This window comes from Nannobrachium achirus (assembly GCF_963921795.1).
Source record: "Nannobrachium achirus genome assembly, chromosome: 23".
NCBI classification, from domain to species: Eukaryota; Metazoa; Chordata; class Actinopteri; order Myctophiformes; family Myctophidae; genus Nannobrachium; species Nannobrachium achirus.
The window spans coordinates 23,560,184-23,587,743 of record NC_137830.1 but is presented as its reverse complement, the minus strand read 5'-3'; the positions used below and the strand labels follow the sequence as shown (position 1 = coordinate 23,587,743).

Below are 27,560 nucleotides of genomic sequence, written 5' to 3'. Positions count from 1 at the left end.
ACATGACATGAAGTTTGTCGTTTTAGAAATAAACAGTAAAATAAATCCTTCCATTTTGCACTTGGTCTCACGTACCCCCTGCTGTACCTTTGTGTATCCCTAGAGGTGCACATAGTACATACTGTAGTCATAATCATCATCACTGTACTCTATTCAGGGGTCTTCAACGTTTTCAGGCCGGGGACCCCCAAACTGATGAGGAGATGGAGCAGGGACCCCCTACCACCTCGTAGAGTGGGGGGGTCGGGGCTACGACATATTTTTTATTTTTTTATTTTAAACATGTACAAGTTACAGCGAGCAGGGTGGGCCGTACCACTACCATTTCTAAACATACTACTTATTAACACTTATGTTGCAATGATTTTTTCTCTTCAATGTCTCGCGTTGCCATGGTTACCATAGACCAGGGGTCCTCAATAGGCGGACCGCGGTCCATGTCCGGACCGCGAGGCACCGCCGACCGGACCCAGGACGAATTATAGTAAAGAAAAAAAAAAGGAAAAATATCTCCACGCTTCGTTTCACTTCATTCATTGCATGCGCTGTGAGTGTGTGTGTGAGAGAGAGAGAGAGAGAGAGAGAGAGAGAGAGAGAGAGAGAGAGAGAGAGAGAGAGAGAGAGAGAGAGAGAGAGAGAGAGAGAGAGAGAGAGAGAGAGAGAGGGACAAGGACAACGACGAGCTGATTGGCTGATGCCAGCTGGGTCACTAGAGTTCATTCCACAGACCCAAAATCTTCCTTGCACAGACCACGGTAGCGAAGCGTCTCAGTAGTAAGCGTTCGGAGCTGCAGCCTGCAACAGCGCAACTATAAACCAGTGGGTTTCATTCACGCACAACAACATCAACGTGAATACGTTTGTAGGATTGTAATCTTCTCTCCAGAGAGTTTGTCGGGACGTGCCACCGTCGTCTCTCTCTTTCTGCATGGATATGCAGCTAGCCATGCAGCTAAGCTAGCTGTGAGCTGCACTACTCAGTACACGAGTGAGCTACGAGCCGCTTTAGTCTCTGACGCGCGGTACTTGTTTTCAGATCGATATTCATGTTGTGAGAACTTGTGACACAAGCATAAATTATTCGAAAATTATCCCAGTGTGTTAAAAGAAAACAAAGCAACAAACATTAGCGCAAAATATCTCTGCTCCACTTTGATTTAAACATTCTGTAATCTCCCTTCAATGGGTTGTTGCACTTCAGTCAAGTGAGGTCCCCAAATGATTTTTGGAGGAATCCCCAGGCCAGATGACAGTCATAATTTAAGGACCTAATACCCTTTTAATAAAGAATCTGGAAACAGACCATTACTTATAAATATATATATATATATATATATATACATATATATATATATATATATAATATATTTGTTTTTCCGGACCCGGACCTGGTTCAAAAAAATATTTGTGGACCTTCAAGATTTCTATTTGAGGACCCCTGCCATAGACTTCCATGTAATTGTGCAAGTGTGTAAAAAGTGCACGCCCATGCCTAGATGATGCACCACGTGTGTAGATGCTGTTCACAGCTTTCAAACAAAAAAATCCGCTTGGAAATCCGTTCAGGCATTCATGATTTATCAGCGATTATGTTTTCTTCAGATGTAAACAAACATGGCTGCCATGTTTGAAAGAATGGGTTGGTATGGGGGTTAAACATGCAATTTCGCGATCGCGATCATGCCTAATACATTTCTGGAGGTACAAAAAAATGTTTTGAAAAAAGAAAATTTGAAAAAAAAAAAGCACTAGTACCAATACAAACTCGGGAAACTCGGGGTTGGCACCATATGTGTTAACTGAGAACCAATGTCAATAATATCAACAATCTGTCAATTGCATAGTAATCATGTATTCAAGCTATTCAAAATAGATAGAATCATGATTTATTTTTTAACATAAATGTGAAAAACAACATTTTTTGAAATCTTTTTTTTTTTTTTACCAATAATTTCGTGGACCCCCTGCAGTACCTCCGCGGACCCCCTAGGGGTCGCGGACCCCCTGTTGAAGACCCCTGCTCTACATCACTGACAGGTAAAACTTCTCAACATGAAATACACTACTGTGTATATATCTGCTCTGTGTGTTACCTTGGTAATCTTCATCATTCTGCTCTGCATCCATAGCGTTGTCATCCTCGTCTTCATCATCGTAGTTGTAGTTGGGGTCATAGGTCAGATAGCGCAGACAGAGTGAGATCACCGTGGGAACGTGGGGGTACACCTCCTTAGGACACCTGACAACAACATCTACAGTGTTATTGCACCTGTTACCAGTTTTAAAACTAAAAGTAAGACTAAAAACTAAATAAAAAGTTCAACTAAAACACTGGTCAATTCCTAAAACGACTTCTGCACTTGCAAAACTAAAACTAAAATCAAACAGCAAACTGAAAACTACATAAAAACTAAAATGACGAATGAATGATTTATTTTTCAATAAACTGTGTACTAGTACCTCCTAACGAAGGACTCAAAGGCTTGGATGCAGTACTCTCTCAGTTCATCATCATCAACGTTACAAAACTTCACCACCAACGGAATGATCTTCTCCAGATATTCACCTGGAATATAGACAGACATTTTTAAGTAAACATCGTCCAATACCGATATGCTGACCTCATGCCTTAATAAATCATTTTCTTTGACGAGAGACAGAAAATCAAGCATTGCGATGACCTGTCCATCTAGCCGTCTTACCTATGCGGTGTCCAGCCTGTCTGCTGATAGCAGCCGTACACTGAATATATGTTCTGGTAGTTGACATGTTCAGGGCGTCCCATGTGCGTCCCAGTTCAGACAGCAGGTGTTCGATTAGGTCAATGAACACCAAGTTCCCACATGACATCACCAGGTGACCCAGAGCCATGATGGTCCTCTGAGAACAAAACAATTATAATATTAACATTTAAACATCACCACGTGTGAACCAGTCCCATGATGGTCCTGTACTACCATAACAATATGATTAACAATGACTTCCTGTTGCAGAATTGTAATGAAAGTAAATTAGTTGATTAGTTATGTGTGTTACACTCTCACATTAATATTAATTAGTACCAGCTCTTTGATACTACTGTCATTAGTGTAATGAATAATCATTAGTACTAACGCACTACAAGTTCATTAGTAAAACATCAAAGAGTTGTCACGAAAATGTAATTTCTAACTTTGATTCAATAACTAGAACACGTTTTGTATTCAATAGCCTTGTATTTCAATATGGCCTTGTTCTCATCATCACATGCCAGCAATCATTACTATCCATTAGGGCTGGGCAATAATTCTATCAATATCATGACATGAGACTAGATTTGGCTAACATTTAATTTAATGCTGCCAACAGTAAACTTACCTGACTGTTCCAATATTCTGCTCTAGAATCTCTATATTGATAAGAGGAATTTGGTCCTAAATATTCTGATATTGTGATATCACCCAGCCCTACTAACCATGCCACTGCCCTGATGTCCATTAATGCCCGATTTATACTTGGTTGCATGTCGTGTAGTTCACAATGCAGACTGGCCATCTTCAGGGCACAACACCAGCAAGCAACTAAGTATAAAGCAGGCGTATCATTGCAAACACAAGCCCCTAAACAGCCTACCCGAGGGAGCAAAGAGCTGCGAGTAAGCACAGTGGCTCCTCAACTAAACTCAACAGCGCTCTTATATTGAAGTCCACATAAGGTACCAGAAGTCAGATTTTTATTTAAGCTGGTTTGACAATACCGGGAAGAAAACAGAAGAGGTGATATTAAAATCAAGATTAGCCAGATTGAATCAAGTTTAAAGAACAAATGTAATAAAGAGGCATCATTCAAAATAACCACCTATCCAACAAAATAATAACACTGTCACTGATGAAAATATAATTTATTTTAAATCTAAATTTAATGTTAAGATTAATGACAATTCCCACCACTAGGTAACCACTATTTTAATATAGTTATTTTTTTAGGGGTCAGATGTACCTTTCTGACAGCCAGGCGAGGAGAGGTGAGCTGGGGAAGCAGACAGCTCAGGATAGAGGGATGAAAATTCACCAACAATCCTCCCTGTCTGTGTACACACACACACACACACACACACACACACACACACACACACACACACACACACACACACACACACACACACACACACACACACACACACACACACACACACACACACACACACACACACACACACACACACACACACACACACACAATGAGTGATTTAAGTGCCCATGTTACATTTGTCTGTGCGTTTTGATAATGGAGACACACGCACAGTGAGTGTGGTTACCTGCAGAGCATATCCGCCATGATGTCGAGCGCCTCCAGCTGAACAGACACGTCTTCCTGTTTGGCGATGGCACTTGTCAGTCTGCCAGTTATCTTCTTGCAAACACTGGCTGCTAGCGCTGAGCCTAGCAAGATTGATTGACATTGTTATTGACAAAATGCAAATGCATAAATATGCATTACGGGCTGAGATTGAGATTTTCTCGATTATGTTTCACGCGTACACATGGAGTGTTGAACGCGGCTAATTGCAACGTGACGTCAGTGCACATAGGAACACCGTAACTCCATCACACACATTCAGAACGCAGCTGGTGGTGTTCTAACTCTATGTGCTTAACACATTCCCCGCCATTTAACAATACCTTCGTACTCTCCCCTGCCTCTGTCTCCATAGACTTCCATGTAATTCATAGTGCACGGATAATGCACACCCATGCCTAGATAATGCACCACGTGTCTGCACATTGCTCACAGCTTTCAAACAAAAAAATCCGAATGGAAATCCGTTCAGGCATTCATGAGATAGCAGCCATTATGTTTTCCTAAAATGTAAACAAAGATGGCTGCCATGTTTGAAAGATGGGGTTGCTATGGGGGTTAAACATGCAATTTCGCGATTGCTATCATGCCTACTAAAGTTTTTGGGGTCCAAAAACTTTTTTGAAAAACATTTTTTTTGATTTTTTATTTTTTTATTTTCTCTGGATTATCGGGCCTGGCGGGGAAAGACATTGAAATAATCTCGGGACTATCGGGCCTGGCATGCAATGAGTTAACCAGTAGCCCCAGGTGTTATTCCGGTGTTAATTTAATCAGGAACCGGTACCTACGTCTATATTTTTATACATAACTTAACCAGGATATGCTGTAATTAAGGGTGGTAAGAGTTCTTATATTCACATTCACAGTCTATTATAAAACTACCTAAATTAATTAGAAAATAATTTCTGATGAATACAGGCAGTATCAGTTACTAGTATTAAAGGAGTAGTTCACCCCCAAAATGACTTTTTTTCTATTGATTACTCAGGCCATGGAGAGTAGAGTTCAATAATATTTTTTGGTTTTTGTCGCATTCCTAAGACAAAAATGTGATAACAATAAATTTACCCCCATTGATTCCGGATGGTGACCCGTTTCGACCGGGTCACCATCCGGAATCAATGGGGGTAAATTTACTCGAATCAAAATTTTGTCTTAGGAATGTGACAAAAACCAAAAAATATTATTGAACTCTACTCTCCATGGCCTGAGTAATCAATAGAAAAAAAAGTCATTTTGGGGGTGAACTACTCCTTTAACAATAGTGAAAGTAGTAATAGTAATTGTAGTAATAAAAGTATTAACAGTAGTAGTAGCAAACATCACCACTAAAGGCAGGTGGAAGTCAATAACATTAGTAGTAGTAGTAATAACCGTCGTAAAAACATTAGTATTAACATTAGTACCAGTAATAGTAACAGTCCTAAACATATCACTAAAGGCAGATGGAGGTTCTCAAATTATTAGTAGCAGTAATAACATTTGTATTAACATGTACCAGTTGTAATAACAGTAGTAGCAGCAACAGCATTATTAACAGTACTAGTAAACATACCACTAGAGGCAGGAGGAAGTTCTCCTATAACAGTTTTGAGTCCGATGGACGAGATGTCTCGGAGCTGCTCTTTGTCAGACAGCATGTTGGTGCACAGCGTGTCCACGATGGTCTCAACCTGGTACTCCTTCACCTTGCTCACCAGAGGGCCCAGGCTAAGCACAAAACACAGACGTTTCTGTTAGCTGGAAAATGCTTTTTTATTTTCTGGTAGCCAACTAACTTCTCATGGGACACTATGTGCATTAATAAAAACTTTCACCCAAAGTAGCCTACATAGATGAGGTTATATGTACATGATCACAGTGTTCTCTGGCTATCATTAGAGAAGGGGCTTCTCTCTTCAGCCCCTCATAGGAATTCACAGTTTATAACCTGCACAGGGTTGATGAGGAGAGCAACAAATGCTGGCATCAAAATGTGTTGATCCAATAGGCATAGGCTTATATTTTCAGACTAACAGGTCGTCCAGGGGTCTCCAATTGGTCACCTCCTTCTTTTTTCCCTCCACAAATCTCTTCAACGTAAATAGCAAATCTTCACGCTCACAAGCTTACATTGCAATGCGTTGTGAACATCTGCCGTCTAGGGTAGGCTAACCACTTAAGCCCTATTTCCAAAATCTAATTGTGTGGAACTTGGGATGCACATGGTGACAGTGGGGCTTAAACATGCATCTCAGACTTCATGTGGCCAGTAGGGCTATAACCAAACGTTTGAACGTTCGTTCGTTACGTTGGCAATCAAAGTTCTAAATGAACGGGTTCAGGGTTTTTTTTTTACAAGAAAAATATATTATCAGAATGTGATAGGCCTATTCGGAATATCACAGTAGCCTGCCCAGTGCCTATATGTTGTCTTTACAATAATTGGAAAGTCACGCACGGTCGACATATTAGTGGGAGAAATATGTGAAAAAGGTGTTCACTTCCGGCAGAAAGCGTGAAAATTTGCACCTAGGGGTATTTTTGTGCGCTGAATTCAAAAATTGACGGTCCCAAGCACTTTTCTCAAATTCACTTTTCTCTCATTCACTTACCATAGGGTTAGGGTTAGGAAAAAAAGACCCCCCAAAAATCTTCTATATGTAGCATGTGAGGGGTCTATCTAGGGGGTTTTCATGATTCTGAATCCATTCCAAGCATTTGTTTTGCACAAAAAACATTCCTTGGGCAAGAAATGGACCCCACAAACTATGGTTTAGTGATGAGTCATCACTTTTCAAAGTTTTGTTGTGTCCATTTCTCGGAAAGGAATGTTTTTCGTGCAAAACAAATGCTTGCAATGGATTCAGAATCCCGAAAAACACCTAGTTTGACCCCTCACATGCTACTTGAAGAAGATTTTTTGGGGGGTCTTTTTTCCCTAGTATGGTAAGTGAATGAGAGCCACAAGATCCCATGGGAAAATTGCTTGGGACCGTCAATTTTTGAATTCAGCGCACAAAAATACCCTAAGGTGCAAATTTTCACGCTTTCTGCCGGAAGTGAACACATTTGCCTTTTTTTGTTACATATTTCTCCCACTATATCAGCGTGTACACAAGTGTGTGCGTCGCTTAAATTGCCGTGTTATATATAATCTTAAAGCTACGAGTCTTGTGATTAAAATGCAAAACCATTCGATTGTAGCATCGAAACTCACGCCGAAGTTTGATTTACACAAACAAGAAAATATTTACAGATAAGAATAGCTCCTTTTGGAACCTCTCCCTATTTTATACAGCTCATCTTGGAGCTGTATATCAGAGGGAGAGGTTCCGAAAGGAGCTCGTCGCCCCCCATAGGATTCTATAAAGAATTATATTTGGTTAAAGGTACAGTACGTTCGATGGTCCGATTGTTCGATATTTCTATGGTCCATTTGGAAAACCCCCCCGAATTTCGAATAATTAAAACAGGGTTAGATTACAGCCCTGGTGGCCAGCCTGTGACTTCAGTTCAGTCATCTATGATGTATCTCTCCAAATTAGGGCATGGTTTTCAGAGCCCCTTTGAGTTTCATTATGAAATCAAAATTCCAATATTTAAAAAAAACTATAAGACAAAAAACGTTACTTTCCAGGATATGGAAAAATAACCTGTGTTCCAATGGATCCAATGTAGTCATCTAGTCACAAGCTCTTGTTAATACTCTTCATAGGTTAAATATTGATAGAACCCAGACACACATCAACCACTTTCACAATAATTTCAAAAGTAGCCAAAATAACCAGGTTTTCTGTGGCCTACTGGTAGTGTACACAGACATTTGGCAGTTTGCGAGATTAGCTCTGGACACACAGACTAACCCTCTAGATTCTACCGAACTACTCCCTGCAACCCTGTTTGTCCTACCCCAGAATCGAACCCAGGTCCCCCGTGGCATGCAAGTGTTGTTATAGAGCACGCTTTCTTACTCCAGGGAGAAATCGGATTTTGACCGTCAAGCAGTACCACATCTCAGTCCCTAGCACAGGATCTAAACGTCCCAACAAGATACCAAATACAAGGACCACAGTTGTATTTTAGTGTATTAACAGATTGTTAATAATAATAATAATTATAATAATAGATACCAATTTCCTCCCGCAAGGAAAATTCTGTATTTTCAGCCCAACCCAGCTGATTCGCTGCCCACAAGGAGCGTGTGAGCTATTAGGGGTTAAGAGTCTTACTCAGTGACACACATTGCCATTGCTACCCTGGCCTGGAATCGAACCTGGGACAACCAGGGGCTCTGGTTTCCCAGGCGGGCTCCCTAACCATTCAGCTATGCTGCACTGTATACTGTTGTATAACCCCTAAGGAAAATACAGCAGCTGACCAATCAGCATAAGCTTATCATCACCCTCTCCATCCTTTAACCACTCCTTAACCAGGCCAAATAAAGGCTGGGTGTGTGACAAGTGCAACATAAAGACCACCATATAGTCATCTACATCATGATTTTCACAGATTTGTGATATATTTTCTTCCAGAAAAATATATTTCCCATTTTTACCAGCACCAACTTATCCTAGTGGAATATCTGCTACAAGACAACCAGCTCAGTGGCCTTGTGGTTAAGAGTGTCTGAAAAATGGTCATTAAAGATAGGACCCAGTGCCTCCCTGCTTTGGGGTAAGTCTCTGCAACATACTAACTTCATGTCCAAGGGGTGTACTTGTCAAGCTGCCTCATGCTACAGAAAAAGGAGATAGGCTCCTGCCCTATGGGCCTCATGGCTCGGCAAGACAACCACTGTAGGTAGTGTCAGTGTGCTAGTGTGTTCATGTATGCGTGCACTTACCATTTAACAGCCAGGTTTTGAACTTCTCCATTTTTATCTTCCAACAACTTCAAAATCATCTTCACCACCTGTTAATCAATTAAGTCAATCAATCAATCTAATGTGGTTTCAGTTTCAGTCATATTCATTCAGGAAATCTGGTGGTATAGAACTGGTATGAACTGTATATAAGTAATCAAACATTTCATGTCAAGGACTTATTTGGCCCCATCGCTAAAGATTTTTTTCAAGGGACCCCCATAACAGATGATTTGTGTTTCTGTTGATGAAAAGGATACCACATTTTTCACAAGATTTTTCGAAACATTTCACAAATAACAGCACCACTTCTAAATAAAACTTGTACAGAATGTATAGAACTGGTGCTAACTATGTATAACTATGTACTGTATCTACCGTACTTGTATGTTGCCATGTACAACTGGTATTAACTGTACATAACTGTAATGAACTAGCCTGGCTCCAGCCCATAGACCTGCCCACTCTCTGAGTGGACTGCTGAGTAAAATCAGGCTAGTAATGAACTGCTATGGACTGTATGGAACTGGTATGGACAGTACAAAACCAGTATGGACTGGTATGAATTGTACAAAACTGTGACTGGTATTAACTGACCTTCCGCTCACTGTCATCATCCAGTTTGATTGAATCCTTCTGCAGCTCAGACATCAGGTCATTAGTTGCCATGAACCTGGAGAGAGTGAGAGTGTGTTTACACATGGATACTGTCATTTGTCAGTGGGAATAATGAGGTTCTGACAGGCAATATGACATGGACATAAAGTAGAGACAGACATATTCAAAGACAGACATACAGAGATGACTGATCAGTCCCATAGACTGGTAGATAGATTGGTTAGTACTTTTCAGAGTTGGACAGACATTCATGTCTGATCAGACATATAGAAAGGTAGATATACAGGTTGGTACAGGCTTCCAGTCTCAACATGAAAAGATTACTCGTTCTCAGTCACACACACTACTAGCAAGCGTTCACCCTCAGACAGAAACAGACTTCCTTTAAGACCACAGCCACAGACAAACCAACAGGCAGAGTAGGGACAGCTAACCTGGGAGCCACGCTACTCTTTAACAATCACATGAATTATTATTTTTTAAAACAGCAGTTTCCACCTGTTGCCGTTAATACCGAGAATCATATTATTATTCTGTTAAACAAAAATAAGATTATGGTTGGCTCAGGCTGTGGGTAGTTGACATTACTACAAATTACTAGAAGCATCCTCTGGCTGGTAAAATACCGATCCATTAATTTAGTTATTTTAAAGTATTTCACAGTGGTAGTGAATTCTGCTGAAACACTCTCCATCTAGCTTGCTTTAGGCCACAATTCTACATGATTCAAAACACTTCAGTTAAATCCTCAAGTGTTAAAAGCAGTATTTTAGTGATTAAAATGTGCAGTTAGTCACCTCAACCCAGCACAAATACTTTAACATCAATTGCTTTCCTTTTCACAAATACCTAATTACTTTCGTTTCCAGTACATAAATACTTGTGAACATGAGTTACTTTCCAGGGCTGCTGTGTGCTGACAGCCCATGTTGCTGTTTTACAGAGATTACCACACCCCTTGTGCTAACACTAGACTGCATAAATGACGGCTATATCTGGTATGTCATTCAATACTGGGAAAACTCAATTAGCTTCGCACGTTAATACACGTTGAATGGTCAAAATCTGATAACGCGTTTAATTTTTAAATGGACACACACACATTAGAATGAGCTGGACAGCAGTTAGCTGCACCTCTGTAGTGCTAACATGCAGCCCGTGATGATTACCAAGGGGGAGCCAACTACGGATGCTATAAACGTCAACACACACCATGACAGTTAGCAAGCTGTTTACAACAACAAACATAACCTGTTACCTTGTTAAACCGTTTAATAACAAACTCAAATTCTCGTTCATGCTGATTAGCAGTATTAGCCGCATGCAGCTAGCTGGACTGTCATGCGTGCCGATGCTAAACGTCAACACACACAAACACGCTTTGTGTTTCGCTCGCTTATTAAAAGCAATTGAAATGTTATTTGTTGTAGTTTGTCTGACACGTTCTATTGCTTCGCTACAAGCACCTCGTGTCAACATGGCTCGTGCTACCTGCACGTGTAATTAAAAGGGAGGGGGAAAAAACAGAATAGCGCCGTGGCCTGCTAGCTTATAATTAGCCCGTTCATTATTAGTCAGGAAACATTTTCTGCCCTAAATGTAGCGTGTATCCACATATTATAAGGTTGCAGGTGGGGGAAATTATGTATAATTTAAAAACAATGATGTACCTGAAGTCCTTGTCGCTTGACGTCATTTTCTCCAGCAGGTTGGAGATGTGGTACGAGGCGCTCGCCATGTTTGCGTGTTGTGTTGGTGGGTTAGCTCCTCTGTTAGCCTCCTTCCTGCTACCAGTGCTGCTCCGTCACTGACCGACCGTTGACGACCGTTAGCTGACCGTTGTGTTGGTGCAGGTGATGCAGGCTGGCTGGAAGAAGCTGAAGGACAGGCGGGGTGCTGCAGAGACGCTTTTGCGTTCCAGATGCTTCAGGCCTGGTTGTTGGTTCGCATCCCGCGGTGGTGGAGAGGAGAGTTTGGATGTGTTTGAATGGACGTCCCGTTCTCTCTGCAGAGGGGGCGGGGCTAGCAAGCCTGTCTGCTGCGGGGTTAAAGTTCACAGGTTTTTTTTTTTCTTTTTTCTTCTCTCCATCAATGTTTGGTATATGCATGCATATGGTATGCATGCATCTCTCGGCCAGACGGGCCAGTGCTTGTGCTTCTCAAACTTTTTCATGTCAAGGACCCTCAAATTGACACTTATTATTAGCCAGCGGACCCCCATTTGAAAACATGGGGGGCCACAGGGACCCCCATAACAGAAGATTTTTACAGCTCTAGCAGAGATTCTCAACCATTTTAATTTCAAGGACCCCCAGTTTGACATGCATTTAGGCTACGGTCCTACAGACCCCCATTTAATGGCATTTCTATCTCCGAGACCCCAATTTATATTATGTCAATGTTAATTTAACTCAGAGTGTACAAATGGTGGTTCCCTTTGTACAATGAGTTACAGACCCATAAGGCCATAAGGGTCCACTGATCCACTCGGTTCCTAACTATCATTTAGCTGGGGACCACCTGGGCCCCTGGAACTCCCTCAAGAACCCCTTGGGATCCCTGGAATCCACTTAGAGAACCAATGTTCTAGGCCACAAACCACTTTAACTCTGACTATATGTACACTGTCCGCGTTAGACCTCTGGGCAAATACTGTGGCATGGTCATGCTGGACCTCCAAAAGGTGTTTGACACTGTCAATCGTTAAATTCTATAGAATAAGCTGAAGCGATTGGTTTTGATAACACATCTGTGAACTGGATGAAATCCTAACCTCGCCTCACCAGGCTTTCTGCTGGGAGAAAGCCTGGTCTTCGTTTACAAAACAGGTTGTTTGATCCGGTCTAGACCGGATGGGATCCTACGTCATTTTGTATTCAAAACGGACTACACTTTGGCTGGAAACACAAAACCGGAAACAGTTTAACCCAGTTAGCGCATGCGCAAGTAGTTTGCGCATGCGCAAGTAGGGGTTAAAACTGTTTCCGGTTTGGTGTTTCCTGCCAAAGTGTAGTCCGTTTTGACTACAGAATTACGTAGGACGCCATCCGCTCCCGACCGGATCAAAAGCCCGAAAATTGGAAGCCAGCCCAGGCTAGAAATCCTACACTGAATGAAAAGGACATGCGGTTGATGTCAATGGAACATTGTCCTCGTCCCTCCCATTCAAGGTCAAGGTAAACTTCATTGTCAACAAGGGAAATTTTGCTTGGGCTTTCACCCCTACTGCAGCCACTGAACTGTGGGGTTCCCCAAGGAAGAATCCTAGCACTGTAACTGTTCCTTCTATACATTAACGACATGAAAGCAGCCTGTAACTGCAGTTTGTTCATATTCGCTGACAACTCAGTAATCCTGGTCTAGGACGAGGACAAAATACAAGTTGAGGATAAGCCCTCAGTTCTGAACTCAGCGAATTCAGTATTCGGCTTTCCGATAACAAACTGTCATTACACCTTGGTAAAACAGAATCAATTCTTTTTGGGTCAAAACATTCCCATAGTAATGTAAATGCAAATTATTTCAAGGAAGAAGTTACCCATTTGTAGCTTGACATGCTCAGATTAATATCACTGACAGATTTGTCTTGTTTTCCAGGCTAACCTATTAAGGGCTGTATTCTTGACAATAAACCTACAGGAGAAAAAAGGGCATCAAAAATGATCAAGAAAGTCGATCAAAGAACAAGATTTTTCTCCTTTGTCAACAAAAGTGCTCTCAAGGCTCTTGCTGGAGACCTCATTCAAAGCCATTTTGACTAGGCTTGCACCTATTGGTTCTCCAACATCAATGTTATTGTCACTAAACTAAGCTTCAGTCCTCCCAAAACAAACTGACTTGACTACTTCTCTGCCTAAAGCCCATGTGCCACCTAATTCCAACACAATTTGCTTGTCTGGGATGGCCCAGGGTATAAGATAGGGTTAAGCAAATAAAAATGGGAGTGGTAATTAAGATGGTCAAAGGGGCAGTGCCCTCACCCTCTTACCTGATAACTACCGGTACTTCTCCAAAGTAAGACACCCACAGCCACAATACTAGAGGGAGTGAGTTTTTGTGACTGTACCATGTGCTGTTTACATTTTTGACCAAACAAGTTGTATTCAACCAATCAATCAAAAATGGTGGGGCCCCTACACAATACAATCCGGTTTAACACCAACTCTATGATTTAACCACAAGAGCAGCGGCGTAGCCAGGGATTTAATCCAACTGGCTAGGCCTGGCACAATGTGGGTGGGCACAGATGTGAGCTTGTACATCAGCTATTTTAAAATAGCGAACATTTAAATATTTACAGGGACACAATACAGTCATTTGTCATGGAAGTGGACTTCCCAAGCAATATGGATACGTTTTTGGCTATTTTCAGTACTTGATACCACACTGAACTAAGCATAACTGATCCTAATTGACACTGAATGGATAGACCCCGAAGGGTCCTAATCAGAGATGAATTATGGACCAGGCCAATGTTGAATTTGAACTTGAACTTGAAGTGGGGGCTTAGTCTGTTCTAAGCTCGCAACGTAACACTGATAAGAACTAGATGCGTGCGCAGGTCGGTACCAAAATTAGCCAATGAAACCAGCGCTCCCCAAAACAACAGGTTTGGGGATTGGACGGAATTGATTACATGATACAGTCACCTGTGCATTTAGTCTCAATGTTTGTAAACAAGAAACCCGTCTATCCACGAGTTTCCAACGCCCCATAGTGCATTGCGCAGACGTCTGTACCGAGCTTCCGGCGCCGATTTACAAGCTCACAACGGGTTGCATCTGCGACGCGACGTGAGCTTGTTTGTATGTCTGCTGTTAAACCCGGAAGTTTGGTCCCGATAGTCTCCAGTAAACTCCCGCGGAAACTTGTGGATAGAACTAGGCGAACCGTTGTAAACTTGTAGATCGGCTATTTGTGACGTGTGGCACTGTTGTGCGGTACAGTGGAGCAGGGACGTGTTGAGAATGTTAGAGAGGCACTGCAGGCAGGGACTGAAATTTCAGAAATATCGAAAATAGCTGCGACGCGTTTTGAGCATGGAGGTCGGCTATTTCCAGTGCGTGATACCCAACCTGATCAACGATACCACACTGAACACACTTAATAAAGTCAAGAGAGGGCAATTCTTTCAACATAAGATGCTGCATTCAAGTTCAGAAGAGTTTGGACAAGGCAATTCTCTGAATGCTGCCTTCAGGTATGGTACCCTAAAAGATAATTGGTTGTCTTTTTTTATTTTAAATTTTTTTAACATACGTTTATTTGTAACCCATTTTTCTCCCAGTGTCAATTATCTAATGTAATCCTGGGCACTACACTCCCTCTGCCAACCTAGGGAGACAACATACTGCACTCATGCTTCCTTCTATGCATGAGGAGTCCAAGTTGCTTCTTTTTACCTGACAGGGGGGAAGTAATCCCCGTTTGGATGTAACGCATGATTCCAACCAGTTCCTTTCCCTTCAATCAGGCACCACGGCTGGCAGTAGAGACCAGGATTACTGCACTTTATTTGTGAGGGTACCTACCCTAGTAGATATGGGGAGAACATGCAAACTTCACACAGAAACCTTTTTGCCAACCCCACCCATAGGTTGTGGGCACTGATGACACAGAGGAGAGAACACGCCCCCAACAGCGTTCCCAGCGGGAATCGAACCCTGGACCTTCTAGCTGTGAGGCGACAGCACTACCGACTGCACCACCGTGCCCCCTGGTTGTGAAGTCTGATGCCTACTGGCACAAAGAACTGTCTAAGTTGTTTAGGTTTTTGCCGGGAGACAATGAGACTCTGGCTCAAACATTATATTTGTTTATGATATAGGCCTAAATTAAATTATTAATCTGCTACATGCACATCAGTTCTTCCTAGCCCTGTTTTGCACATAAATGCCCAGGTTGTAGTCAAAAGTATCCACACGGGGGTGGTATAGCTCTGAAAACACATATCTTCAGTATTAGAACCTTTTTGATTGAATTAACAGTTTCAGATACATGCATGCCTTCTTCATTTACTGATGTGATTGAGTGTGTGTGTGTGTGTGTGTGTGTGTGTGTGTGTGTGTGTGTGTGTGTGTGTGTGTGTGTGTGTGTGTGTGTGTGTGTGTGTGTGTGTGTGTGTGAGAGAGAGAGAGAGAGAGAGAGCTATTCAGTACTTCAGCCTCCTCTGAATAATGGAGCAGCTCCTGAATCTCTGGCACACTAAAGTGTGTGCACGTGCAAACACACACACACACACACACACACACACACACACACACCTATACTGGTAGATGTGGTTTAGCAGGACCCTTTAGCTCAAACCTGCGGTTTACAACATTAGCAGGACACCACTTTCCACTTGCTTTACTAATATGTGGAGCATGTCAAAAAATCTATTTTGAGCCATAGAACACATATTTCACTTCAAAAGTTGAATAAACTCAACACAACTCAAGTTTTAACAATCTGACAAAATCCTACATTAGGAGGACATTAGATAATTAGGTTCTAAGCTCCGCCCATGTGAATTAACAGGACTAACTACATTAACAGGACAGCTGCAATTAAACACATGAAAATATGTCACTGCAGGGTATTTAAGGGTCAAATGTGATTAAATGTGACATAGCTAAACACAAACAAGGCATTCTATTGATGTTTTTAAATCTCTTCCTAAGACACATTTGTTTTTTCGCTGGCTTTTAATGTTCCTTAATTTTCCTGCGCAAATCGCTACACAGTATGTCTACACTCATGTCATCAACATGGATCTGTCCCATATAGCGCCCCCATCAGGCTGATTTTTTCAAACACATTTTTGGACACTGCTCCTACAAATTTTGCCCTAAAATCACGAAAATCGGTACACCCCACATTCTCTGAGCCAACCAAAACTATACATTGTCCACACAACTAGGAACCAATGCCAGTTACATCCGTCTTTGTGTATACATGTGACCTGACGGTCGCTTATCTCCCGATTAGGGAGTCTTACTGGTAGGCCTTTTTGTCATTTATGCACCATGTACAGCACTTCGGTCAATGTCTCTTGCCTACAGTGGTGTGTTACTGTTTCAACACCTGACTTGCCCTCAGGATCAACCATACAAGTGGAATATAAGCCAGTAAACATGCAGGACTGGAATGACATCGATACAAAGCTCACTAACTAAGTGTTGTTGGTGCCACTGAGATGGTAAACTACAATTCAATGCAATATGACTACTGTGTGTGACTTAGCAGGCCTGAGAACAGGCTGAGAGATGTGATTTCAACATCTTCAATGTTGAGCTACTGTTAATAAAGTTCTGCAGTGAACAAACTAGCATTTTCATCCATCTTGGTCGAAGGGGGACATTGAAAATGTCATGACTGAGGGGTCAATAGACTTAAGCTTTGTGAAGTTAACTTTACAGCTCGTCTGTTATTCTTGACTTCTTTAGAGATTTTCATAAGAGATTTACTGGAAGGGTTATAAGACCAAAAACTATAGCTGAAAAACACACCAATCATGAACAAGGTTCAACATTTATTTTTTGTAGGACACAGGAATGTAGCCCTGCCCCGCTGTAATCAGACAAAATTCGGGGAAGACCGCCAAAGCACCTCAGACCGTAGGGATGGGACAATATACGATATTATCGTTTATCGTGATAAAAAACACTCACAATAATCATATTGTGGAGATTTAATTTATCGTGATATCATCCTCTGTCATACACTGGGATCAATTCACCTTTTATTTGCCGAGCTGCATATCCAGTACTATTTAAACCCTCTATAATTGGTAAAAGGTACATAATATATGTACTTGATACAGTAGTTTTTCACTCTCTACCAAATCTCTTTGCCAAAAAATAGACGATCTACAAGCTCACAATGCTTCGTGCTGCGAGCTTGTAGATCTGCATGATTACTGCATGATTGATCTGTCGCAAAGCCCTCTCCCTAACTGTGAGGATTGGACGACAGCGTAGCAAAACACTTCCACCCAAAGTTGGCTCCCATAACCCGCTAAAAAGCCCGTACCTTGGCCCCCCATCGACCGGGAGAGACGGGGCCAGCACCCAGGGGGTACCCAGGGGCCCAGCCACCGCCAGGGCTCCCCACGGACCCCCTGGGAAAAAAATATGGGAAAATAGTCAAAAGTAGCCAATCATAAATGTGACCCGATTAGGGAGTCTTACTGGTATATAGGCAAATTAATATCAAAAACATTTATATTACATTATTACGGCCATGGTGAAACGTTGCTGCTGGGGGACCTGCTACAGTGATTATAGCTACCCAGAACATTTGAAGGGAGCATTTTTCAAATCATTTTCCGAAACCAAAATCTGCCTTAGACTGCAGCCTGTCGATTGTAGGTATAAATTATCGATACATTTGTTGTTTTTGGGTCAGTTTTAAGTGCACTGCAATTAAGCAATGACATTGTTTTTTCCAGCGGGTAAATGCACAGGAAGAAAAATTAAGTGAATCTTTAAAATATAGCAGATCCACAAGTCTAGGTATGCAGGTCGCCGGTTCGATTCCCGATCCGGACGACCTTTGCCACATGTCATTCCCCATCTCTCTCCCCATTTCCTGTCTGTCTACTATCCTAACAAATAAAGGCATAAAAAGCCCCAAAAACTAATCTTAAAAAAAAAGAAAGTCAGGTCTGAGATTTATCACCCAGCCCTACTTTAATGTTGAGTTACATGTTGTATGACATCATTTTTGTAGCTGCAAGGAATAATTATGGCAATTATAATTTGATAATTGATTTGCAGTATCTCATAAGCTACAGTGCGTTACTGCATCCCCATTATTCAGTTGCCTGCAAATGTATAAATAGGCTACTTTTTCCAGAATTATGTTTAATACCAGCGTTAGTCCAGAAACCCCCACATTTACATAAATCAAAACATCTATTTTCAATAAAGTAGTAAATGAGGATCTCCCTCAATTGATCTTTTCGAGAAATTAAATAAAGGTTGAATGAATGCAAATCTTTTGTATTGCTAAATGCTCATGATGTCCCCGAACATGCCATGACAAGGCAAATGTTTTCTTTGGATATTAATGTTATCACCACCGGCACCACCAAGATGGTTACTTTGTCAACTATCATTATTCTGATATTGCTACCATGCTGTTATGTAAAAATGTTCATATTCTGTTCACACAGTGGTTCTCAAAGTGAATTCCAGGTTGGAATCCACTTTGAGAACCACTGTTCAGGCCCAGGGACTCTGACACTGTTGTTTTTGACAACACATTTTGATTTAGTTTTGAATAAAATGTCATTTAATTTTAGTCATAATTTAGTGACCTGAAGAGTTTTAGTTTTAGTCTAATTTTAGTCGACTAAATATCATACATTTTTAGGCGACTAAATCTACAGTTCATTTAGTCAACTAAAATGTATTTTGGCAGGCCTTGATGGCATCGTAATGAGTGATTTTACACTTGGTTGTGTGCTGAAAATAGCAGATCTACAAGCTCACAACGCGTTGCGCGACACGTTGTGAGCTTGTAGATCTGCTATTTTCAGCACGCAACACTTGAGAACAACCAAACATAAAATGACTCTCTACTCCACTAGTCCCTCCCTAACGTTTTAGTCTAGTTTTGATTTTGTTGACGAAATTGTCAATATAATTAGTCTTAGTTTTAGTCATCACAGCTTAGTTTTTATTTAGTTTTTGTCAGTGAAAGAAATGCAATCGACAAATACTTTTCGTCATAGTTTTAGTCAACAACATCTACACTGCTCTGACAGTACAAATGGAACCAAATGAACACTAAGTCTCATGATGCAAGGTTAAATTAACATTATCTGTCTGTCTGTCTGTCTGTCTGTCTGTCTGTCTGTCTGTCTGTCTGTCTGTCTGTCTGTCTGTCTGTCTATCTGCCTGCCTGCCTGCCTGTTTGTCTGCCGATTGTTAACCAATTTGAGTTAAGCTCTCCTCCACTCTTTTCAAAGATTTCACCTTGTGCAGGGCAACCCTTTCACTCATTCTTTCCACTGTAGCCCACTTGCTGATTACTAGCTTGCAATGCAATCAGCCACTGATCAAATTCACCTGTGCTGCCTGCCCATCCCCCATCCCCCATCTCCCTCACTGCACTCACTCAAAACTGTGTGAGTGAGAAGCTGCCCCTCCCCCCACAGTCAGTTGGTTTGTTTGTATGCAGTCTGTACAAGGCAAGGCTTTAAATACTGTGAATATGTGTGAAAGTAAATCCTACGTGTTACTTTATGCTTAGGGTAGTCTTACTAGTGACTATATACAAATGGAACCAAATGGAACTCATAATCTGTGTAATCTATGCACATGGCTTATTTTTTTGTTCTGGTTAGTTAAAGCAGTGGTTCTCAACCTCTGGGTCAGGGAATTATTTTGGGGAGGGGGTCCCCAGATGATTATCTAAATGACTGTGCACCATTGCTTTCTCTCTGAACAGTAAACATACAGCATAAGGTTTAAGTGTAAGGGTATCTTCAGATTTCTAAAGTACCCTTCCGTAATCAATGGGGGCAATTTACCCCTTTTTGTGCAGATATATGACCGATTTGTTGCATGTCTGAGTCATCATGACATCACTGAGATGCCATAGACTCCTACCTACCCACTGTCTGACGTGACCTACCACTGCCGGATGCACCCACGCACACGCGCACACACGCACCTCATCCCGGATTGTATAACAGATTTCTTAAGCCCGGTTCACAATGCAACATGCTAGCCCAGATGATCCTTTTGCCGTCCTATAACCTAAAAGCCTAACATGGGTTGTGACAGCACTGAGAGTAGAGACGTGCTACAGCCAATCAGAGAACAGGACAGGTGGCTTGTTTGATTTAATTCACACATTATTTTCTTTTATATAATTAAAAGACTGTTTGTCTGTCTGGATCAATCCAGTGATATAACTTTAATAATTCTCGTGGGCGAATCCAGGTGTGACAGAACACTCTCAATGGAGCTATTGTAGTCCAGCCTGAGGATGCAGTAGCCTAGACTCCGAACCTCTTCAGGCGATAAAAGCAATATAGTTGCAAATTCTTTATCCTCACGTGCGTTGTGTCCCACTTGAGCTCCTCTTTATTGTGTACTTCAAGGAACTTGTGTACTTCAAGGAACTTTAAATCCCTGCTCCCTCAAGCAAGGAGATGAGGATTAGATTTGAGTCTGGAGGAATCAAGCAGGTTAGACTGATTGTAGTCCGAGCATTTCAGGCAAAAAAGTGCGCGATTCCATCAAAATACTGCACAAACTGGCCGGACTATAGTAACATTGTGTCACATATGAGGAAATGGCATATTCGGGACAACCTTGGTAGTAGGCTAATAAGGCTATGCTTTATTCAAGCCAAACGAGACACTCTATTTGGTGCTTTATGATCCCACAGGGAATGCTACAATTTGTCAATCAGTGTCATCACCGATAAACAAACTTTTACTGCACTGTTTTTACAGTACAGTAAAAGTACAGACAGTACAGTACAGACAGTACAGTTCAGTGATAAAAGGTCAAGGTCACAAGCTTATTTAGAATAATTTGACCTTAGAATTGTAGTAAGCTACTTTGGTGTCATATACTGTATCTGAAGGCTAGTGAAGTCACTGATCTACAAGATGTACACACAATTCGTAACACAAGAATTTTGCCTATACTGTGTAATACTGTGTAGAGGAATAATTCTAGAATCAGTATCGGGATTTAAAGGGATATTCCATTTAAAAAAACTCTGCCTTGCATGGGTCTGCCTCCCCAGGCTCAGGGCCTCTCCCCACACACACCCATTGTAACTTCAAACTCCATTATATTTTTTTCTGGTGACTCATACTACCCTCCTAATACATGAGCAGGCCATGTTTTTTTTTCGATACAATTTTTCATTTATTTGTAATAATTTTAATTTTTCAAATTTTCCCAAAGAATTATTAAAAATAAATGAAAAGGGTTATTGAGAAAACACGGCCTGCTCACGTATTAGGAGGGTAGTATGAGTCACCAGAAAAAAATAGTGTGTGTTTTTAATGAAGTTTGAAGTTACAATGGGTGTGTATGTGGAGAGGCCCTGAGCCTGGGGGGAAAGATAACATTTACATCAAATATATAAATATTAAAAACTGTTCTGGGTGTTCATAAAAGCCTGATTAGATGATAAAGTGACCAAAATGATCTGTAGGCTTGAACATAATTAGCATTTTTACCCAAGGGTAAAAATGGTGCCTGGGTGCCTGCCTACTCCTGTATGTCGGAGTTAACTTAAACTCATATGTACTGTACATGATGTCATGGTCATGATGTGGTCATGTGATACTGTATATAGGAGCTACGCTGATCAGCATACATAACTGTGCAGAGCTGCTACCAGTGGTGCTTTGGGGTTTTCTTTTCAGGGCGGACGGTCATTTATTGACGTCACATGCACGAGCGCCTTTAGATGTGTGCGTGCTAACTAAAAGTTTGCTTTGAACAAATCTCATCTATCACAGTAATGGAGCCAGGTAGCCTGAGACACGCACAATGCACATACAGTCACCGCTGGAAACCTACAGTAGGTGTTAAAGTAGCCTATCCATATGAATAGGGGGGTATGTGCAAGCCCACCACTCACTGCCTGCCTGGTAAACCTGTTATGCGAATAGCCATTTGATTACCATGGTCATCACTTGTATAGCTACACATTTTTAAAGTGACAGTTTAAGTACTTTCTAATACCTCTAGAGTGACAGTTTAAATTAAACATTGGCCAAATTGACAAATATTATGCAGAAATTGTGAAAATAGCCAATCTACATCCTCGTGAGCATGTAGATCTGCTATTATTATTAATTTAGGGGGTTGTGTCCTGAAAAGGTTGAGAACCACTGCATTAATCCATTTAGGCCTGGGGCCGATTCTAAAAATGCCTTTTAAATCCGGCCAAGATTTTCATTAAGAAAACAAATGCAATTCATTAATAAAAAATAGAAACATGTAAGAACCACAAAATGTACAGTCAATTGGATGAGTGGTTTGTAAAATATGCATAGCCTCCTTGGAGTGAGCTAAAATGTTGGCAAACTTGGAAAATGGACATTAATATAAACGTGATTTTTTGGGACGTTTTGATTAATTATTACACAAAATAACAATACAACAATTGCAATATCTGGTTAAATTTGTATAATTAAGAAACATTGTCTGTATGTTATGCAAATCATGTTGCAGGCCCATGGTGTGGCAAACCACCAACATGGTAGACCCCTGAACAGTGTTTATGCCAAGTTTAGTGTGGATTGGAGCAACGGTGTGCCTGTGGCAGCCAGGGGCCCCTGGGAGCCACATTGGGCCCCTTGTGTTGCTATTATAATGGCCGACCCCTGAACGGTGTTTGTTCAATCAAGTTTAGTGTGGATCGGAGCAATGGTATGCCTGTGGCAGCCAGGGGCCCCTGGGGGCCACATTGGGCCCCTTGTGTTGCTATTATAATGGCCAACCCCTGAACGGTGTTTGTGCAATCAAGTTTAGTGCGGATCGGAGCAACGGTGTGCCTGTGTCAGCCAGGGGCACCCGGGGGCCACATTGGGCCCCTTGTGTTGCTATTATAATGGTAGACCCCTGAACGGTGTTTGTGCCAAGTTTAGTGTGGATCGGAGCAACGGTATGCCTGTGGCAGCCAGGGGCCCCTGGGGGCCACGTGGGGCCTGTGGTGTTGCTATTATAATGGCAGACCCCCAGAACGGTGTTTGTACAATCAAGTTTAGTGTGGATCAGAGCAACGGTGTGCCTGTGGCAGCCAGGGGCCCCTGGGGGCCACATGGGGCCCTTGGTGTTGCTATTATAATGGCAGACCCCTGAACGGTGTGTGTGCCAAGTTTAGTGTGGATCGGAGCAACGGTGTGCTTATGGCAGCCAGGGGCCCCTGGGGGCCACATGGGGCCTGTGGTGTTGCTATTATAATGGCAGACCCCTGAAGAGTGTTTATGACTAACGTTATTCACCCAAAATGCTATGTCATTGAAATGTTCATAAAAACATGTATGTGCATTAACAGGACTCTGACACCCAGCCAATCAGGTGCTTCAAAACATACACTGTGTGTGAATATTCATGAGCTTGTGTATGAACATGCAGTAGCATTACACAACCTATGGGGGCGCTGTTCAGACACAAAAAAGTCGGGTGTATGTGTATTAACAGGACATCAAAAAAAAAAGGTGGATTTGGGCTCTCTAGACCAATAGAAACACTTCTGCTATTTCAGAATTGTCCATGAATTAGCAGGACACCAGTCCTGTCCTGCTAATCCAAAATGTCCTGTTAGTGTGGTGTGTATTCAGGCCAATTGTCCCGTTAAACCACATTTACCAACACACACACACACACACACACACTGACACACACACACACACACACACACACACACACACACACACACACACACACACACACACACACACACACACACACACACACATACACACAATGACACGTATGGCATTGCGCGTGCATGTGTGTGATGAGTCACATATCAGTTTTAAAGGGATGATCACAAGCCCTAAGCTAGCACTACGTTGGTCTCTCTCTCTCTCTCTCTCTCTCTCTCTTTATCTCCTCGCTCACTGCACATAATGCCATTACTGACATATGCATGCAAAGTGTGTGTGTGTGTGTGTGTGTGTGTGTGTGTGTGTGTGTGTGTGTGTGTGTGTGTGTGTGTGTGTGTGTGTGTGTGTAGTATGTGTGTGTGTGTGTGTGTGTGTGTGTGTGTGTGTGTGTGTGTGTGTGTGTGTGTGTGTGTGTGTGTGTGTGTGTGACTGTGTGTGTGTGTGACTGTGTGTGTGTGCGTGTGCGTCACAAGCATTGATGGGTTGACAGTAATCTATGAAATGAGGATCCAGCTGCGTCTCTACACACACACACGCACGCACACGCACCCAGTACACACACACACACACACACACACACACACACACACACACACACACACACACACACACACACACCAGCAGTCAGTCAATAGGATTGCAATTGGAAATTTGATTACCAAAACATTTTGGGTGAAATTATGCATGCATAGAAATATAAAAATAAATTTAAATTAATTTCCATTATCCAATCAGACTAACCAGATGATATATTTGGAATGTTGTTCCAAATATTTGGAACTGCCATAGTAACACTACAGGAAACACACATACAAGGCACAGTGTGCACACACACACACACACGCACGCACGCACGCACACACACACACACACACACACACACACACACACACACACACACACACACACACACACGTGTAAACGTAAGTGAGCAAAATGAAAAGAACAGCAGTTTATTTTCTACTGTAGTCTACAGTTGTTCATCCTCTTTGACATCTCTTAAAGAAACAGATTACATTTTATAAAGAACCTTTGAAACTGTAGGTCTTCTGGGCAAACATACAGTAAGACAGTTTCATATTTGGGTGTAGTAACATAACGGTTTAACACCTGAATGTTAGTATGCTGTGTTAAATGGAAGTATCAAATTCCAAATTAAAACCGTGATACGAAATATGGTAGCAATCCTGAGCTATAAGGGGTGGGAGTAGATTTCCCACTCCCAGTATGCCAAATGGCACATTATTGATTGATTGATTGAAGAATGTATTAGACGTTTGCTTTGGAAAAGGTACAGTTTCATGACAGTACAGTTCACTGGTACAAGGTCAACTAAAACAACATTGAATGACAGATAGAACACAGTACAATGCAGAGGATAATCAGAAAAACAGTCGCTTCTATGTGGCTTTTCAGTGCAGTTTTAAAGGAAGGTAGGGATTTACATTCCTTTATGGCCTTTGGTAGGGCGTTCCACATTTTAGCAGCATAGCAGGAGAACGCATTTGACCCTTTTTTAGTGCCAAATCTGGGTTGGACTTGATCTGTGAGCTGCCTCTGGTGTTGTAATTGTGAACATCCTTGACGTTTTGGAAGTATTTTGTCAGGTACATTGATAGTGGTGTAGTGTATCTTCTACACCAGGCCCATTGCAAGATGCTGTACTCTGTCAGGTATCGTGAGCCGCCCCACGCTTAGAAAGTGATTAGCGGTTAAGTGAGTGTTTTTAGGGCCTTTGAGGCGTTGCGGTACCATACGTCGACTCTATAGTCAAAGTGGGAATAATTTCGATTGTGTAAGTGTCCATTTATTATCCTATTATTTGTATTTTGGAATATATTATGGGGACATGTCATTCTTTTATCCATTCATCTTGTCTGGTGTAAGTGGGTTAAACAATGATTGTTGGGGCTAAATCTGTAGTAAATACTCCATTAAAGTAAAAGTAAGTAAAAATTGTACTTTGGTATAGGACTTGAGTAAATGTACTTAGTTACATTCCGCCACTGCACAAGGGTCCTGAGCGGAAGGACTTTGCCTTGGGGGCACAGGTCCGGCTATGCAACCTTTCTGAGAACACTCCAGTCCACACAGACCAGGCAACCCTTACACAGGGGGCATCAGAGCCTCAGGGTCCTGGAGAAATAAAGGGAGGCGTCTGCCTCATCATCTTGACTTGGGAGTGTGTTATTGGGGACAGTTAAACCCCTCAAGTGGGGGCTGTGTCCCTGGCTATTGGGCTGGGAGTATAGACCTACTGTAGCTGTCCCAGTATATGCCCCAGGGCGCATTGGGATCATGTGTTATTGTCCTTTTGTTGTCTTATTATTTGTATTCTGGAATGTGTTCTGGAGATTTATATGTGATGTTGCTTCATGTCATTTATGCTAATGTTTCATCCATTTGATGGATTACAAGCTGTTTAATGCATTAAAAGAATATTGATGTTACGTCATCATGGCTCATTCTTCTCACGAGCAAACCACTGGTCATTACAATATCAACACATTAGATCCACCAATAGATGTGTTTCTTTTGTTACATAAAAAAATAGTTTTAAAAGCAAAATACAAATAGTAAAAAGGTCCTAAAAGCTCAGTCAATTGAGATAGTGCTAGCCTGGCATAGCCATATACTAATGCAGCTAACTAACTGCATCCCCACCTTGTTTTAACATGGGTGGATTGTTTAGCTGTGCTAGGCTAAGATAGTGCCATTCATAGATAAATACAAATGTAAGGACTAGTCTCTGGATAAAATGTGAACGTGTGTGTGTGTGTGTGTGTGTGTGTGTGTGTGTGTGTGTGTGTGTGTGTGTGTGTGTGTGTGTGTGTGTGTGTGTGTGTGTGTGTGTGTGTGATCTCATCCTGTCTGGTAGTGGACAGGGGGTATCCAGGGTGTGAGGGGTCCTTGAAGATGTTAGAAGCCCGCTTGTGGAGACAGCTCGAGTGGATGACACTCAAATGTGTTAGTGGAGAGCCCCACCCCGCTGCTTGTCTTTCCTCTCTGCTGCAGTTTGTAATTAAAAATGGTGGTGGTGATGCAGAAGAAATTGATAAGCATTACAAAATATCAATAACTTACAAGATCATTAGAATATGAATACCAGCAATTAATACTGTACAGTGTACAAGATATCAAAAATTACAATGTGTATAGTTTTTAGATACTTTTGGGGCTTTTCTGCCTATAGTAGCCTACAAGGAATCATATCCACGACTCATCGTCAGGCCGCATCAGAGCCTAGCACAGTGGCGAGCCCCCTCTTTCTCTTTGAAGCGTAACAGTAACACTATCATTCTCTCTCTCTCTCTCTCTCTCTCTCTCTCTGTCCATAATGTCTCTTGCCCCTCCTCTCTGTGTATAGAATCAGGTCAATGTGTTTTCACTGTTTTCCTATAA

The 27,560-nt window shown here is 41.7% G+C and overlaps 1 protein-coding gene across 1 annotated transcript in view; it reads right to left on the bottom strand.

The window, feature by feature from the left end:
• cand1 (cullin-associated and neddylation-dissociated 1) overlaps positions 1–11,789 on the bottom strand; it is a 29,104-nt gene extending 17,315 nt beyond the window's left edge. The window contains exons 1-9 of the mRNA XM_080754487.1: positions 11,473–11,789; positions 9,782–9,857; positions 9,167–9,234; positions 5,897–6,051; positions 4,298–4,421; positions 3,979–4,066; positions 2,703–2,880; positions 2,461–2,566; positions 2,094–2,239 (exon numbers count right to left, since the gene is read on the bottom strand). Coding sequence (XP_080610613.1) covers positions 2,094–2,239; positions 2,461–2,566; positions 2,703–2,880; positions 3,979–4,066; positions 4,298–4,421; positions 5,897–6,051; positions 9,167–9,234; positions 9,782–9,857; positions 11,473–11,540 — 1,009 coding nt within the window. The 5' untranslated portion in view covers positions 11,541–11,789. The remainder of the gene's footprint in view (positions 1–2,093; positions 2,240–2,460; positions 2,567–2,702; positions 2,881–3,978; positions 4,067–4,297; positions 4,422–5,896; positions 6,052–9,166; positions 9,235–9,781; positions 9,858–11,472) is intronic.
• Between the last annotated feature and the right edge of the window lie 15,771 nt (positions 11,790–27,560).